The sequence below is a fragment of the Cyprinodon tularosa genome, unplaced genomic scaffold (genome assembly GCF_016077235.1).
Source record: "Cyprinodon tularosa strain WSP-4 unplaced genomic scaffold, ASM1607723v1 ctg121, whole genome shotgun sequence".
NCBI lineage: Eukaryota > Metazoa > Chordata > Actinopteri > Cyprinodontiformes > Cyprinodontidae > Cyprinodon > Cyprinodon tularosa.
Window position 1 is genome coordinate 215,407 of NW_024038015.1, and position 17,897 is coordinate 233,303.

A 17,897-nucleotide genomic window follows, 5' to 3' on the forward strand; every position below is an offset into this window, starting at 1 on the left:
AATGGACCTACACAATGTTGAACAAAAGTGAGACATGAATCCCAAGCAGTCCTAGCAGCACGGTAAAAGCATGAGCAGCTGGTCCAAACAAAAGATTGCCTACATTTGGGTTGGTGGACAACAGTGCAGTGAACTGGAACCAGGGAGTTTCAAACACCTGATCCTTGCCCTGATCAGTGTTTTTACGAACACAAATTAAAGCAAAGGATGAAAGAACAGCTTTAAGGCAGATTTCCTTGGTAGAAAAAAAAATATGATAATTTTTGCATCGCTTATGGCTCGATGTTTATTAGCTGTTTTATCAAAAACTCAGTTTTAGTCAAGTGGTTATAGTAAAGTAAATCAATGTTTTTCATTTTAGTTTGAGTAATGTATAAAAGATGCATGTCACAATTAAAATAAAGCCTCGGATAACAAGATATTTCTCTCAAAAAAAGATCTTTAATTTGATTTAAAAATCTTTCATCCCTGCTGTAATTAACCATTGCATGTTATTAGAGTTGCCTCTAGCAAGGGTAACAAAACCAAGGTTTTGAATTAGGTACTCCCTTAGTGACGCTGACACCTGATCCTACCACACCTGTTATGGATGGCTGTGAGCATGACATGATTCTCATGGCACTTATCTACTAACCGATGACCTAGAGTTACCTTTCTCAAAGGCAGACACAAACAAAACCAGATACAACAAAAATGTTCTGCTAAGTCAGCTTGGTGGAAAAAGATAAACCTCTGAAAACACTAGAATTAATATTTAAAATTGTGAAAGATTAATGAGATTTTGTAAAATATTTTCTTTACCTTTCTATCCATTAATAAATGTATTTTCCAGATACATAGAATATTTCCCTCCCTTGTTTTTCAGGCCTTATTTGAATTTGATGTATTGATAGAAGTCATTTGCTGAATTCATTTGTTCATGCTTCCTTTTTTATATTAATAACTTTACTTGCTGTATGCATTTGTCTACATTTCATTTTGCTATTTTCTATATCAATAGAGATGCGCTGAACCTTTTGAAGAAGTCCCCGGCCCCCGAAGCAGCTCCTGTGACCACAGCAGCACCAATTCCTACCCCAAGTCCTGTACCCACCCCAGCAGCCTCTCTTCCACTTCCAGGCACCCGGCCCAACATCCCTCCACTATCTGTACCTGGAAAACCAGGAGCACCAGTGAGTATCTTTTTTTACTTTAAGAAATAATCAATATGTTTTTTTTTTCTTTCATTTGGATAATACTTCACTGTTACAAAAGCCGTTCACTGCATTTACACATCTATTCCCTTTTAAATTTTTCCCTTATCCTTACCTTTATCCAAAATATATCCTTGTCTTTATTCATTCCCCAATTCCCTCTGATTGTCTTCTTCAGGGAACGTTCACTGAGATCCAAGCCACAAATATCCGTCGAGTGATTGCTCAAAGGCTGACAGAGTCAAAGACTACGATCCCGCATGCATATGCTTCCATAGACTGTGACATGGCTGCTGTCATGAGGCTCCGCAAAGAGCTTGCCAAAGGTAAAACTCCCACAACTTGAAGTGAACATGTCTGAAATAGTTTTTGCAGTGACAAATGTTTCCATCCTTGAAGTAAATATCTCGTAGTAAATTCCCTTGGGTTCATTTTCTGGAAGGGGAAGGGGGCATTTCCGACTTTTCAGATGACTGCTCATTCATGCATTCAGAAAACCATTTCAAACATGATGGTTATGTTTGTCTGGTTCTGAAAAGGGCCTCTTTTGTCTCAATAAACAAATTTCTGTGAACCCTGCTTTAAAAAATCAAGGAAAATTTCAGATTCCTGTTTAATTTATTGAAACAAAATTATTAAATCAAGACTGTCTCAATCCACTCCATGGTCTCAGTCCCAATCATTGTATTTTATAATGCTTTACATGAATGCTTGTAATCAAAAATCAAGTCCTGACACCTGATCAATGCAGTTTATTTATATTGACAAATTGCTCATGGTGTTACTATTTACTTCTGCCATCAAGCTCTTTTTGGCATTTATTCCACTTGAATAAGGTTAGCGTTTATTTATATTGAACAGTGAAGGCTCTATAAGAGGTTACATTCTTGCTTATTTCTCACCAAGGAAGATGCTTTAGCAATTCCTCATCCTGCTACGATATTTCACCTTGAGGTAATTTAGATGAAAAGTTCAACATTTTGTATTTTCTTGAATCCATGGCAGTAGACGGGAACCCCAAATCAAAAGTTTGGAAGCTTATCAATGCTTACACCAACACCATTTAGGTTTAAATGAAGCCAGATGTTGAACCAAAGTTTGCAGGTCCCCTCTGACTGCAGGTACTTTGTTTCATGAAGCAGAGACATCAGCCAGCATGGCTACCTCTAAAATAAGGGGCGAGGGTGTAGATCTGCTTCATTTCCTCATTCTTTAATAAACTCCTTCTTCGGAAAAGACTCCAGTATGGCACCCGCGTGCAGCTGGCTCGCCATTTCTACTGAGTTTTATGTAGGGTAGGGGGCAGCTCATGCAGGTGGAGACGACTTGACTCTATTATGAGTTTATTTGAACGAATAGATTTGCTGTCTTCAGCCACAACTCAGACTTCAAACCATTACATCTTCAACTCTTCCCTCTACACACTTAGACTGAATCCCAAACCGCTCCTTAACCGCTAACACTTAACTATCAAGTTAATAAAGTCTCCCTCGCAGCTGTGGAAGGCACTTTGATTGAAGGTGGCGGGTATAAACGGGAATGAGATGGCTTCTTCCCTCCAATGGAAAAGGAAAGCAGTCGTTGCTAAGGCAACACAGTGACGCCACGAGTGCGTGGCTGTAGGCCTGCGGCACAGTTATAAAATCTATTTGCGCCTTTCTAAAAAAAAAAAAAAAACTCAGACAAAATTATTTCAAAGAGGACCTTTCTGTTTGGAATTATTTACGTTTTTTTCTTATACCTAACTTGAGATTGTTCTCTCAGTGTGACGAACATGCAGCGAATCGGTGGAGCTTGCATTTAAATGCATGTGTTTCCTCCGCTATTATTACGCCAGCATTACACCTGCTGCCAAATTCCAGCGAGCAGGCACTGATGCAGACTCACTATTTAAGGGGCTAACAGTCAACTCACCCTACCCACTTTGTGGTTTGGGACGGCACTCAATTTGGCCGACTCTCCTCGGTAACATGCAAACGGAGGGTTAATGCTCAGGATTAGTCGTTAGCGACCAGTTTGGGATTGGGCCCTAGTGCCTTTCTGCAAGACTCTCCCAGAAGTTCTTAGCAGAAACCAAAAATAATGCCCCCCCCCCTTAGTTCTAGATGGAAAACTGTTATAGCGCTAGTTTAAATCACGTCATCTTGGCAAGGCAAAAATATTTATATAGCAAATTTCAGTGGCAAGAAAAGTTAATCCTTCCCCTCTTTTTTCTTATTTATAAGTGAAAAAGAAATAGAAAAAAAAGAGTATGCTAAGATATTCCCTTTCTATTAAGATATTAATTTCTGTTAACCCAATTTGCTGTAAATTATATTTCAGTGCTGTCATAACATGTGTGTATATAAACCTAGAGAAAGTGTTTCCACAGCCTTATGAACTTTGTGCTTTACCTTCAAAGTATCAAATCTGCTCTATTTATCATTTTTAGGGTGGTTAGAAACATATATGTATATGTATGTATATATATTATAATAAAATAGAGTACTGACTGTATCAGAGATATATAAAAGCAAGATATGCAGAGACATACAGATGGTATTTTAGTAATAGCACAATAATTTTGTCTTCCCTAGCTTAAAGTTTGAATGTAATACTTTTCAACATTCATAACACTCTATCCTGCAGCTCTGCTTAACAATGTTGACAAACAGTTGCACCTTGTGTAACAGATATCAGGATGTGACTGTACAAAGGGAAGGTTGTTAATGGAGGTTGACAAAAAAGGGAACTTTTCAACTGATGTCACATCTCTTCGAAATTGGTGTTTTCAAATTTTTAGTCATATTTTACAGACCTACTTTGACCGGTTTTACAGTAATGTGGAAACGGTAAAAGTATTTTTTTTCTTTTTAAACGCTTAGTAATGGGCTACATTTAGCTGCACTGTGTGCAGTTTCAAACAGTAAAGCTCTATGGGTGTGATTTGTAAGGGGGAGGAAATGGGATGCTCATTCCATACCTATTAGCAAGGCTGTGTGTACTGAGGGATTCTCTGGCCCCGGTTGTTTTTGTGGCCCCTTATTGTTCAGGAGCAGAGTGATTTCACGGTTAGCTCATTAATCATCCAGCTCACAGCATTCATAACTGAATGATTGGGCACTTTTAGACACTCGTCTGGGTGGGCAGACACTTGCCAGCCCAAACCCATCTGCCCTTCTGATGTCTAACACACAAAAAAGGAGAGAGTTCTATTGCCTTGGCTTTAAATAAAGACAGATGTCTTATCTATAGTAAACATACTTTCCATCACATGAACTGTCAATAATGAAAGATAAAGGCATTTTTCTGTGCTATTATTTTATTTGTATTGTTTTAGAAATGCATTTATCAGTAAGCTTCTTTGTGTTTCTGGCATTTCTGCTTTTTTGGACCACCTTCCTGGCACACTGGCACATTTTATATGCTGTGTTTGACTGTGTTTGAGAGCTTAAATTAGGCTTAAAGGATATTTTTTTCCTTTGTCTTTTCAGATCAGATTAAAGTGTCCGTTAATGATTTCATTATCAAGGCAGCTGCAGTTACACTTAAAGTAAGTATTCCACCTATTTTTCTGATTTCCTGGAAATTTGCTTTTTAGCCAATATATTAATGTACATTCATCTTTTTTTTTTTGTTGTTTTTTGCTGTGTGTATTGGAGTTTGCATAACACTGTCAACAAAGTAGGATATTCTGCTTTTAGACCAGAAGTTTTAAGCTCTTTTTATTCATTTTTCTTCCAAACCAGTTATTTCTAGAAAAATGCTAAATCCAATAATTTCTTATTGTGGCATTTGAATTAATGTTTCTGGTATTTCATTTTTGTAAATGTCGTTGTTTGGAGCATAACTATGTGAACTGTAAATCGGAGCCCCACCCTCTACAGCTCGCCTTTTTCTGTTTTATCTGTCATTTCTTTCCAGATTTTTTTGTTAGAATTGTTTTTTTTCTACAAAATTCCTTCATTTGGGAATGAAAGAATTTTTCTCTTCAAGGTATTGATTTTATATCATGCACAGCTGTACATTCAGATGATGCATACCTGTCATGCTGTGTATGTATCATCATGCATCATTGTCATGTCCTGACAAAAGTGAAATCATATGCAGAAGGAGTCCTTCATTGGACATCAGTTTAATTTGAACAGATTGCATTTCTGAGGTTAAAAATACATTTGGAACAGTTTTTGCACATTTCACCCTAGTTGACATCAATGATTTCACATTCAAGATGACAGCAGTTAATATACATCTTTGTAATAGGGTGAAAACAGATGCCTGAATAGCTCACAACATGTACTCAGTTTGCTGAGATATTTCTGTGAGGTATAAGCATATTGTTCCACAGCCATACTTGTAAATGAATGTTTCCACATCCTTTGCCATACACCGAGTTCTAGACGATCCTAATATTTTGATGTCCAGTGAAATTTTAAGGAAGTTTTGCATATGCTGCCAAATAAACCTCTGATTAATCTGATGAGAGCTTGGGCAAATTGCAACGGAAGATGTCCAGAAATGTCTGGTGCTGTGATCTTTGTAATTGATCTCTTCTGCTCTGTGGTTTGTGGATTGGGCCTACTTCCCAGCTTTGCTATTAAATCTGATTTCCAAAATACACAGATTGCAGGAGTTTAAGGAGTTTAGAAGCAGAGGCGAACTTAATTTATGTTGGGGTTTTTTGTGGAGGCATTTCTAAGCTCTGTCTATATAGTCTTAGTTGTTCTGTTAAGGAAAGCCTCTAGTCTAAAAATCCCGTTAAGGAAAGCCTCTAGTCAAAATATAATGTTGATATAATGTATTTTCTAATTCATTAGTTTGTTGTATTTGATTGCTCTCCTGTTTTCCATTGAAACAGTTACGTCAAGTCTTATTTATTCCCCAGGAAATGCCAGAAGTAAATGTGACCTGGTCTGATGATGGACCTCACCCACTAGATTCCATCCATATTTCAGTGGCAGTGGCTACTGACAGAGGCCTCATCACACCAATCATCAAGAATGCTGCTAACAAAGGAGTCCAGGAGATCTCAGCCACTACTAAGGTGTGGAAAAAGTTTATTAAAAGCAAGAATAGAAAAGAAAAAAATGTTTTCAAATGTAAAATTCTGTAAAGGTCTGTTCAATGGATAAGTTGAGGGTATGGTTAAAGTTAATTGTGTGCGAATATTTACAGATTGAACTTGATAACCTGTATTAGTTGGTTAATTTATTAATCGGGGACACCATAATACCTCTACACACCTGTATGTGTGGATGGATGCAGCAATTAAAATCATAGTATCAGATTCTGCACAATTCTAATTCTAACTCAGACCAATTGTAAAAGCGAGTCGGTCCATAGAGATTACATTTGCAATGCTGGTAGAAATAAATATTACACCTGTCCTTTTTTTAGTAATTTAAACAGGGATAGCGTAAAATAATTCTACATTATTTCACTCTATCTAAGCAATTAATTTTCAGTTATGGGAACATGTTTTATCTCAATATTCTGTGTTCTAATCTCAACTAAAAGATTGTCAAATTTTGACATGCTGTCAATTCTGTTAGTGAAATATTCCACTAAAAGCCAGACATGAGAAATGGAGAAAAAAAAAAAAAAAAAAAAAAAAAAATATATATATATATATATATATATATATATATATATATAGTTATATCTAACTAATTTTGTGGTTATGAGATGATAGTTTTACTACAGCGTACCACCCTACTTAATACACAATGAAATGGGTTAATTGGGTTCGCGAGGGGGTGTCCAGTTGTCTACGGGTGAGAGGAGGGTTACACCCTGGACAGGTTACCAGTTCATCGCAGGGCAAAAAAGAGACAAACAGAACAGACAACCATTCACGCACACACTCACCCCTAAAGCCGGGCTTACTCTGTGCAATTTTTTTTTTTGCTCTTTTCGGGGCAAGTTTTCAGTCATGCGAGAATTTTCCGATAAGGCCGGTGTAGGTACCAGATTGACTCGGGCTGCCAGATTGACTCGGGGGCCTGCGCCTTTTGATGACGTCACAATATGGCAACTCCACCCGTCACACTATATGGCAACGCCACTCGTAACGATATGGCAACTCCACTCAAACAAACTACATTGCGCCCGCGGTCTCTATTTGTCACAAATCTATTTTATTTAGCCAATAAACGGTAATCGTTTGGCATTGTCCGTTAATTGACCAAATACCTATAATACATTAAAACATTAATTTTTCATTAATTTTTTTACAGATTACAGGAAATGGGTATATATTTTTTTCAGTTCAAACTTTATTCTCATGTAAACACAAACATTTAAACAAAAGAGCTGGTAAAAAATCCCACAGTGTCGTGGTGTTTTCTCCTCTGGACAGGCAGATCCATGGATGACATCCTGGAGATTTAGGAAGGAGAGGAACAATAAACATAGGTGTAATATCTTCATTACACTTGTATCTGATATGTCCATACCCTGTTTAACATTTGTAAAAAAGAGAAAAATAATATATATATATATATATATATATATATATATATATATATATATATATATATATATATATATATATATATATTTATATATATATATATTATAATTAAAATATATATATTTTAATAATAATAATAATAATAATGATAAATATATATATACTAATTACATAACTATATGATCAAGAAAAGTAAAGTAAAACATTAATGACCATAATTTGATTTATGTTCAAGGTATTGTGGGCAACTTGCACATGCACAACAGCATCCCACCTCTGCTCAGAGGGATTGCTTTAAAGAATCTCCCAGTTACAAGGCTTTTCTAATAAATAACATTACTCAGTTCCTTTATATTTTACACTTTAATCCTTCTGGATAAACTTCAGTAAGCCAATTGAGTCTAGGCCAGGTATCTAACTTATGTTTACCTATTGCATTTGGCTGCAAAAGTGACTGCAGTATCCAGGGTTAGGGTCTTCAGAGTAAATAGCTTGCAGCACTCCCCTTTTTCCTTTCCCAACATATCCTGTAGAAAAAAATGAAATAACAACAAAAAAACGAAACAAAACAAAAAGCACACTGATCAATGGCAATTACACTCTGTGTTAAATGACGAATTACAACAATACCGTTTGGATCTATATAGATTCAAGACTATAAAGTTTGAAATATATATACCAGGTGTGTTTTTTTTGTACAGAGTTCTGCATTCGCAGCATGTCTCAATGCTGTACATGGTGTAGAACTCCTCCTTGTATGACAACGAAAACCTGCCCCAATTAGCAACACCTGTAAAAAACAAATTATACACAAACAGTGAACATTTCCAAAGAGCTGGTGAAAATATGCATAACGATACCACTGTACCCTTAATTACAGCACTTACTGTCAAGCCACTGAAAATGCACCCTTCTCCTGAAACCTACAGTGGACATGATGTCTCTGAAGGTGGTGCAGACGAGCCCCAGTGTCATGTAAGCCTGATCTCCTTCCAGGAGTACCACTTCCCCGAGGATCTCAGAGAGCAGACATGCTGACAACTGTGAAATTTAAGTTAGGCAAAACAAAATATATTAAAAGATAATCATTCTGATCATCAAGGCATAAATTGGGAGAAATGAGAGCATGGAAAATTAATGACAACAAACATATTGTATTTCCCTTATGTTTTAATTCATCTGGTGTGTTGTATTCAGTGTTGTATTCAGCAGTGTTATGTGCTTGGAGTTTAAGAAAGTTATTAATAGATTACCTCCAATATGAAACATCTGTCATCTTTGGGAAACACAACCTTTTAGGGGAGAAAGGGAAGACATATGTATGTTTATATGAAATAATCTGGATTTCTTTAATGAGTCGATCATAAACAGAAGAATAGCACTTGGGACCGTCACCAAGATCACCTCATGTTTCCTCTTTCTGGACTTTGGGATCCTGTACATTGGCTCCAGTGACCCTTTCAGTAATGCTGTAGCCTCGCTAGTCCAATGTGCAAACCTCTGCCCATGGCTGTACATTCATGACAGAAGAAAAGAGATTAAAGTAATGTGGAAGTAATTTTGTTGTTTTGGGAACTATATTTACAATTGTCTTACCCTTCAATCTGGAATCGTTCCATCAGACTAATGCACCACCACTTCCGAATGTGTACCATGTCCCTCTAAAAGAAATTATTTTAATTACTCAAACAAATGGTAAAGCATGTTCTAGCTTATACTTAGCCTTGTAGAAATTGCAAACAAGTGGTATAGGAAATTTTATTTAAGATCCTTTTTGTACTTGGTCACATGTCAGAAGAAAAAATACTGACCTCAGTAAACAAGAATGGAGCACCTGTGCTGATGCTGAGGGCATACTGTGAAAATCAAATATCTATTCAGTTATGGTGGATTAAAATTATACAAAAAAACGTTTCAATAGAGACTAGATTTTTTTTTAACCATTAATATAAAGATGCCACAACAGTTTCCGGTGGTCTGGTGAGGGAAACTCTGAAAGAATAGGACAAACATCAAAGAAGAATGTACCAATCTTACAATAAAAATAAAAATGCAGATTTAAGCTTAAAAATACAATCCTAATACACTGGAGAGGTATACCTCGATGTCTTTTCCAAACTTAGTTGTCCAATGGCCTGGAGCAATGTGATGAGCGAGGTCACTGTTAACATCATTAGAAATGCAAATGAGTCACCTCTTACATGTATTAATGTCAGAAAAACAGCCACTGAACAGGACTGAAAAATAATTTTATAGCCATTGAACGAGGCTCAACTTTGAAACAGCCTTTAAACGAGGCTTTAAGCTCATTTTTCTACAACCCAAATATTGGAATTCACAGTATACTCAGTCAGGCAGACTTGATAGCAACGGTTAGAAATTTAATTTTGTCATTTGGCCAATGTGTTGTGTACCTGCAAATTTTGAATACTATGAATTCTTTAGAACTCCCATACTGAACAAGCCACAGAACAGGGCTGATTGTGATGTTACAAAACCTAAAAATGCTTTGGAAATGACTGTCGCCAAAGCCATCTGGTTTGAGAGAGTCCAGCAAAAAGAGCTCTTTCTTTGCTGGCTTCAGTACCTGTGAACCATTTTCAAATAAACTGAAGTTATCCTAAGCAGAAAAAAATTGACAAAACTACAGAATACATTGAGCAAAATTTTAATTTGATAGTTCACACAATCTGAAATGGACTCACGCAGAGCAAATAGTGATCTGCTTTTCCTTGCTGTTGGCTCCAGGCAGGGATGATTATGTCTTTTGACAGGTCACGCTTTTGAACAAGTGAATTTGCAGAATTGTATATCAAGACATATTGAGGTGTGTAAAGTAATACAGAGGGTCAAAGGAATAAAACAACTTACGAGAAGAGCGGCCTCTGGCTCCCCCATTTTGGACTTCCATGTTGGAACAACGTACATGTCTACAATGTGGACATCTTTTCCCTACAATGATAAAAATTACAAATTCATAATGGTAAACTGGATTAACAACAGCAACGTTTCATTGTTTAGAGTACACTAATTAGAAGAAAAAAATTTAAACTATAAGGGCTTAATTCTACATAATGTTTGTTTTAATACATGACAACCATACACGTCTTTGGGCAGCTTCTTGAATCAGCTTGAAGCATGCGTTTCCAATCTGCAACAGAGTTAAAAATAGTAAAGACTTTGTGGATTCATCTGAAATCAATTACAACAGCTTTAATATACCTACATTGGATTCCATACATTGGGGAAGACCCAAGCTCCAGAAGTCTTCCCGTGTCAGGCAGACATCCCCATCTTTGGCAATAAGCTCTGCTCCAGGCCGGTTTAAATCAAGTACATATTTGAGCTACAAATAATAGATTGGAAATACAATTAAAACCAGCAGAAAACAAATTGAAATATAATCAATACCCATTCATTAAATAATTTACAGGACACACATATATGCCTACCAGCATGACTTGGACTGGATTGAAATCAGTCAAATATCCCAGAGAAGGCCAGTAGTCATGGTCACGTACTAACTGCTGTGGCACCAGTGGGCCAGAAATGGGCTCCTGTTCAGCTATAAGTGGTTATAAAAAAACACTTGCAGGGGATTGTTTTTTATAGTTTAAAGACTAAGGGACATCTTGAGTACAGTTACGTTATGTTTCTTACTTCCATGGCAAAATTAAATGAACAAACTGTATTTAAATTTGTACCTTGGAAGTCATCTCCCTGAGAAATTAAAACTTCTGGCACTTTGGACTCTGAAGAAAAGAACAAAGTATTATGAAGGTAACTTATGCCTGTGAAAGTACAGCGAGTCTTTAAATTGCTAATCCTAATACCTCTCAATGTAGGGCGGATGAAAGGCTTCAGCTGTGAAACATTTGTGTTCTGTTTCAGCTGAGCACCTGTTTTGCTGGACAGCGTTGCCACACCCTTTTCAGAAATGGAGGTAATGACGTATGGTCCAGACCAATTGGCTTCAAGTCGCCCTCCTTTTCGGCCTTCCTTTCTTTTATTTGCTTTGAGGACCTCATCACCAATTTTGAAGTGGAAGGATTTCAAGTTCCCTCTTTTTTTTTTTGTCTCATACGCCTTCTTTTGTCTGTCCTGCGCGTTTTTAATGTTCTGGTAAATCTGAGAAAATATTAAATGATGTTTCTTATAATGTTATGATTAATTAAAACATAATACATAACTCCATAGACATATATTTCCTTTTCACCATCACCTTTGCATGGAGTTCTGCAATGTCTGCAGCCTTGGCCTCCAGGTCTTCTTCTGTCTCCTCAATCACCATGACACGTTTGTCATCATCCCCTTTTTCTTGCGTTGTGTTGTTTATTACACCTGGTGTGCGGGGGTGTCTTCCAAACAGAGCACAATAGGGTGTGTGCTTTGTAGATCTCTGTGAAAAAAAATACAATCATTAGCATTTTACAGTCTTCTATGTCCGTGTGTTGATGGAAAACTTCATACGGATCAGCAGGCATTTTCTCTCAATCCTCAATTTTTGCAAGAATAAAGTGCCATTTGAGTGATTCTGACCAATCTCTCTTGATTTTTTAATTAATACATGGACATGTCGTGGGCATGTTGCTGGTACACTGTCTTACACACCTGTTTGGATGTGTTGATGCCTGCTACTACTCCCCGTAGATGGATGTCCCAGTCGTTTTGGTCCTCCCCACAGTATTTGGCTAATGCAGTCTTGATATTGCGGTTGGTGCGCTCATCTTGTCCATTGGCCTGGGGATGGTAGGCTGATGTTATACAGTGTTTGACACCCAAACCTTCAAACACACCACGGTTGACCTGTAGACACATTTGTATAGCTTTGAGTGATACAATATGATTCATTACAAATATACATTATTTGTAAATAAAACTGTACCTCATTTACAAATTCCCGCCCCTGGTCGGTTATAATCCTCTCTACCAGTCCAAAGTCAAGCAAAATATTGACAATTTTTTTGGACACCTCAGTGGCACTTTTGTTGTAGAGGGATTTTGCCACCACCCACTTGGTGAATAGATCTGTGGCAGTTAGAATGAACCTGCAACATACAAGCAGATTGTTTTGAACATAATTTGTATCCATGACTGTCATGTTCTCTGTTCTCTTTATCAAAAATGTAATATTACCGTTTGCCCTTTGCGGTGGTAGGAAGGGGACCAATTAGATCTATCCCAAGGACAGTCCATGCTTCCTGGACTTGGATAGGATGAAGGATGGGTGCCACAGTTTTTATTTTTTCATGGTGCTGACAGCGAGGACACTCATCAACCTTTAAAATAAGTGATAAAATAATTGCAGTTGATTTCCTCACAAGTACACTGTATATTTGAAGCAATGTAGGGACTATAATAAATGGAAAGCATCACAGTTTAAACAGAACTTAGCAAATCTAATAGCATAGCCTAATTTTCATTCAGAAGAATAAACAATTAGAAAAATCTTACCCATTTTTTGACATCCTCTCGTAAGGTTTTCCAGTGGTAGGAAGCTACCACCTTCTCTACTGTGCGGCGCCTGCCATGATGTCCTCCGCTACCAAGGTTGTCATGGCAACTCCTTAAAACCTCACAAACCTGAGCTTGAAACACCACCAGACGGAGCTTGCCCTGGTAGTTGTAATACAACTGCCCATCTAACGCAACAAATAAAACATTCATTTAGATACTGCTCTATAAACACAGTTTAATTCATATTTTTGCACATTTGTCAGTCACACTGGTACTTACTTTTAACAGTATAATGTTTTGATGTCTTACGAATGGTTGCCTTTCTGGTATCAGGACTTGAACATGATGTAGTTAGGCTGTGGTAAGTCCCTTTTGAAAGATAATGAAGAATTTCTTCGTAAAAATGATCCATGGTATCAGAGGGACTTTAATCTGTGTGGCGTTGCCATAATGTGACGTCATCGGGAGGCGCAAGGCCCATGGCGAATTCGGTGACGTCATCGGAAGGAGCAGGGACCATGGAGAATTTCTTCGTAAAATTCTCCGTTTACAAACCGCAATACCGCTTTCGAATAAAACCTACACCCCGCTATAATTACTTTAGTAAGCTGTCCAGACCAATCAAAATGTTTTGCGCAATTGTGCAAACGTTAAAACAATTATGTGTTGTGACGTCATCAAAAGGCGCAGGCCCCCGAGTCAATCTGGCAGCCCGAGTCAATCTGGTACCTACACCGGCTTTCAGCCTGATCCTGCGTCGTGTAGTGTACAGGGGGTAACGAGGGACGATCAGGATCTCACGACCACCTCCCGATCAGGAATCGTGAGTTCAGGAGAAAATCAGCCAATTAACCTAACAGCCATGTTTTTGGACTGTGGGAGGAAGTTGGAGTACTCTTAGAGAACACATGCATGTACAGGAAGAACATGCAAACTCCATGCAAAAAGACCATGAGCCGGGAATCAAACCCAGAACTTCTTGCAGCAAGGCAGCAGTGCTAGCAGGAGCCAAGGTTGTTGTCCTTCCTTGATAATTGTTAAAAAGAGATTTTGAAGAAATGTTTTGGTACCTGAACATTTACATAAGTTACAAAAACTTTTTTCACATAAAATGGTCAAACTTATGCTGAAATCTTCCACTTTATTGACCACAAGTTTGTTTAAATTCACAACACCTAAGGATTGGCAAAAGCATTAAAAGATTCATATATACCAAAGAGTATTAGAGGGATTTACCATTATATATTCTTTCTCAGTTTAAAGTCTATTATTAAAGATTACTGTGTACTATTTGACAACTGTTTTTAAAATACTACCCCATCTCTTCTAAATCTAAATCACATTCATTTCTGTAAAACTGATGGAAAAAAAAACATTCCAGCAGAAACTGAGTTCACTTTGAAAAACCGTGGGCTGATTAGCTAGTAGCAGATGAAAGCCTACTCACATTTTGATTGAAAATGTTTTATGTATTTCTACCTCATACCAGACAAAACGGTTAACAGAAAGCTTCTGTTTTCTCTGTTTTTATTGCCAGTGAAAATGAGGGGGGAAACCCCCGGTGTTTAGCAGGTGACACTCGTGTTTAGATCTTAGTCTACTTGACAGCAGTGGTTGTGAAATATAGCCAAATAGCTGCTGTCTAGATCTGATATGGATTAAACAATAAAGCCAAACGTTTCGTGCAAACAGTGGCAACAGCTGTTTGGCTTATGTTGTTTTGTATTATCATGCATTTTGTTATCAGCTGTGTGGCAAAGAAAACTTCTCTGTTGCTTTGTGTGAGCTGAAGAAGGTGTAAAATGCAGTGTATTCGCCTAGATTTTCGAAAAGTAATTTTTTCTAATAATAATGAAAATGTAATTTTTTGAATGTAACTTCATGTAAACTTTATGATCCACAAAAGGCAATTCATGGTGCACAAAGCAGGGAAAAAACTATGACACACACACATGTTGTGCCTCGCTATCCTTGTGGGGACTTTCCATTGACTTTCATTCATACTGCATTTATTTCTATGGTCTTACCCTGATCATGTCCCAACCATTACCAACACCAATCAAACCCAAACCTAACTTTAACTAACTCCCTTTTTCTAACTAGTCATTGTTTTTTTTTTTTTTTTTTTTTTTTTTTTTTTGTTTTTTTTTTTTTTTTTTATACAGTGTCCTGTCTGGCAAGGTGGCAATAAGAATAATTGTCTTGATGCCAAAAGGAGCCCAACAGATTTTACTTTCACAAGTGTAGCGGTATCGCAATTGCCATACCGCTCCACTTGTTTCATGTATATAAATTGCTTTATTATAATTATGCAGGGAGTTTTACAGTTCATATGGACACTGCAATGTAAGTAGAGCAGAAAAACAGAAGAAGAAGAAGGAAAAAGAAAAAGAAAAAAACAGGACAAAAGATGAAAGAAAGAGGAGATAGGAAGGAGACAATGACAAAACATTTTCAGTCTGCTTCAACACCTGTAATGAGATGGAGAAAAAAAAAAAAAAAAAAGAAAAAAGAACAGCACAACCAAAAAACATGGTACGAGATATACAATAAAGCAAACACCTTGAAACTATCACTAAAGTAATATTATTAAGTCTGACATGTACTCTGTGTTACCTGAAGATATGAATGTGGGGTTTCTGTTTGGAAGTGAATCTCTAAGTACCTGAAGCCTAGCACCTGTAGTTGTTTGTGAGGGTGAACTTGTGCATGTAAAGTTTTAACCATAGAAAAAAATGCTCAATAGTGGTTGTGGAGAGCCGGAGAGGCACACCCCCCAGAGCACTGAGTCCAGCGCCGGGAGACCCAAAGCCCCAGGCGCCCAAGGGGACCCCAGAAGCGAAGGCACCAAGGCGGGGCCAGCCCCGGAAATCAGACCCCACCAAGGCAGGAGGAGAGACAGCCACGAGGAAGCCCCCCAGCCACCGCCATGCCGGCGCCCCGGGGAGCCGCGGGGACGAGTCCGCGGGCCCCGCCGGCAGCCGGCCACCCCGAAGTAGGGCCGGGCGCCGAACACCAGCCCCCCCACGGCGCCGACCGAAACGCCCCAGCCCCACAGAGCACCGAAACACGCCCCGCCCCCCGCACCAAGCCCCGGCGACCGGCCGCAACACCCACCGCGACCGCACCACCCAGGAAAACACTAAGACGGCCCCGCCCCCGGCCGGGGCCCATGCGCATCCGCCGCAAACCGGCCACGAGCGCCGCGGGACCCCCCCCAAAACGCCCCCCCCGGCCAAAAGCGCAGCCCCACCCCACCAAGACCGATGCCAACAGCGCGCAACGAAACACACCGCGCACAGAATCAGCCCGAGAGCAGAAAAGCCGCCCGGCGCAAAACCGCAAGAGGAGCAGACCGCAGCCGGCGCAACCACCCCCCCCAGCAGCCCGAGGGGCAGCACAAAGCCAGAGCGGAGCGAACCGCGCCGCCCCCCCACCGGACGATGCCAAAGCAGCCCAGCCACGTCCGCCACCCCCCCCCGCAGCCCGCACCAGGCCCCGACACGCGGCCAGAGCAGCTCCGCCGCCCCGGCCCCCCACCACGCGCCGGTCATAGCCACCCCAGGCCCACACCCGCCCCGCAGCTCCACCCGCCGCGATCAGTGGGAACAGAGCAGCCCCGCCATGCCTCCAGGAGGGAAAACCCACCCGAATACCCAGCCAGCGCAGCCAGCCCGCCCAGACCGGCCCCCCAACACTACCCCCCGCCGGAGCCGCCCGGACCCCCACCCAGCAGGCCCGCCTGCCCCCCGAGAAAACAGACATGCCAAACCCCCCAAAGAAAAAAAGAGAAAAAAAAAAAAAAAAAAGGGCCCCCACAATGCGACAGCGGACACCAGACACCGACCCGCCCGCAACCGCTCCCCCCCACCGAGGAAGAGAAAAAAAATAAATAAATAAATAAATAGGTAAATAAATAAATTAATTAATAATTATAATTAAAATAAATAGGCAAGAGGAGAAGTGCGAGCGGAAAAACCGGAGCCCAAAACAGGACCCAAGACCCGCACCCAACCATGCCGCGCAGCTCCCCCCCTCCCCGAACCGATACCACAGAACCGGCATAGGAAAGAAACACTGCCCAGGAACCGGCATCGTAGCGAAGGCACCGGCACCGACCCCGAAAATCCCCGAACAACACCCAGCCCCACCCCGAAGCGGATCCAGTCCCAGGCCCCAGGGATCCGAGGCCCCAAGGGCACCCCACCCCCAGACAGGAGCCCCAGCAAAGCCCCGGCCGGCCGGGGCCAGTGGAGAGGCCGCCAGGAATGAGCCAGCAGTCCCCCGGGCATCCACCCCCAGCTCCACCAGTGCACCGGTGAGCCCCGACGCCAGCCAGCGGAGGGAGAGCAGGACGGGGGGAATGGGCTCCGCACTTAGCGGAGACTTGAGATGTATTTGGGAGAGGGTGCGGTTGAGACCCCAACCTGGGAAAGAAAAAAAAAAAGAAAAAAAAAAAAAAAAAAAAAAAAAAAACACACCATCTCAATCATGCCTTCCCTCCCTAGTGCCCCCACTCGTACCACAGGAAAAAAAAAAAAAAAAAAAAAAAAAAAAAAAAAAAAATTGAATAAAATAATAATAATAATAAATAAAGAAAATAACAACGCAGACACACATTCACACATAACACTCACATCCAATAATACCAGGACCAAAAACCCGGTGACACCGGTGGTCGGTCCCGGGACTATCGGATGACCCCATAAGTGAACCTAAAATCCGGATGTGAGGGGAGGGGAGCGGCGACACCGCCACACCAACCCATCTCTTTCCTGCTTCAAGCCCGGCCCCCC

General features: G+C 40.1%; 1 protein-coding gene across 1 annotated transcript in view; it reads left to right on the forward strand.

Moving 5' to 3' along the window:
* pdhx (pyruvate dehydrogenase complex component X) overlaps nt 1–17,897 on the forward strand; it is a 48,858-nt gene that overhangs the window by 20,117 nt on the left and 10,844 nt on the right. Inside the window, exons 7-10 of the mRNA XM_038275280.1 lie at nt 1,001–1,172; nt 1,372–1,519; nt 4,667–4,725; nt 6,058–6,216. Coding sequence (XP_038131208.1) covers nt 1,001–1,172; nt 1,372–1,519; nt 4,667–4,725; nt 6,058–6,216 — 538 coding nt within the window. The remainder of the gene's footprint in view (nt 1–1,000; nt 1,173–1,371; nt 1,520–4,666; nt 4,726–6,057; nt 6,217–17,897) is intronic.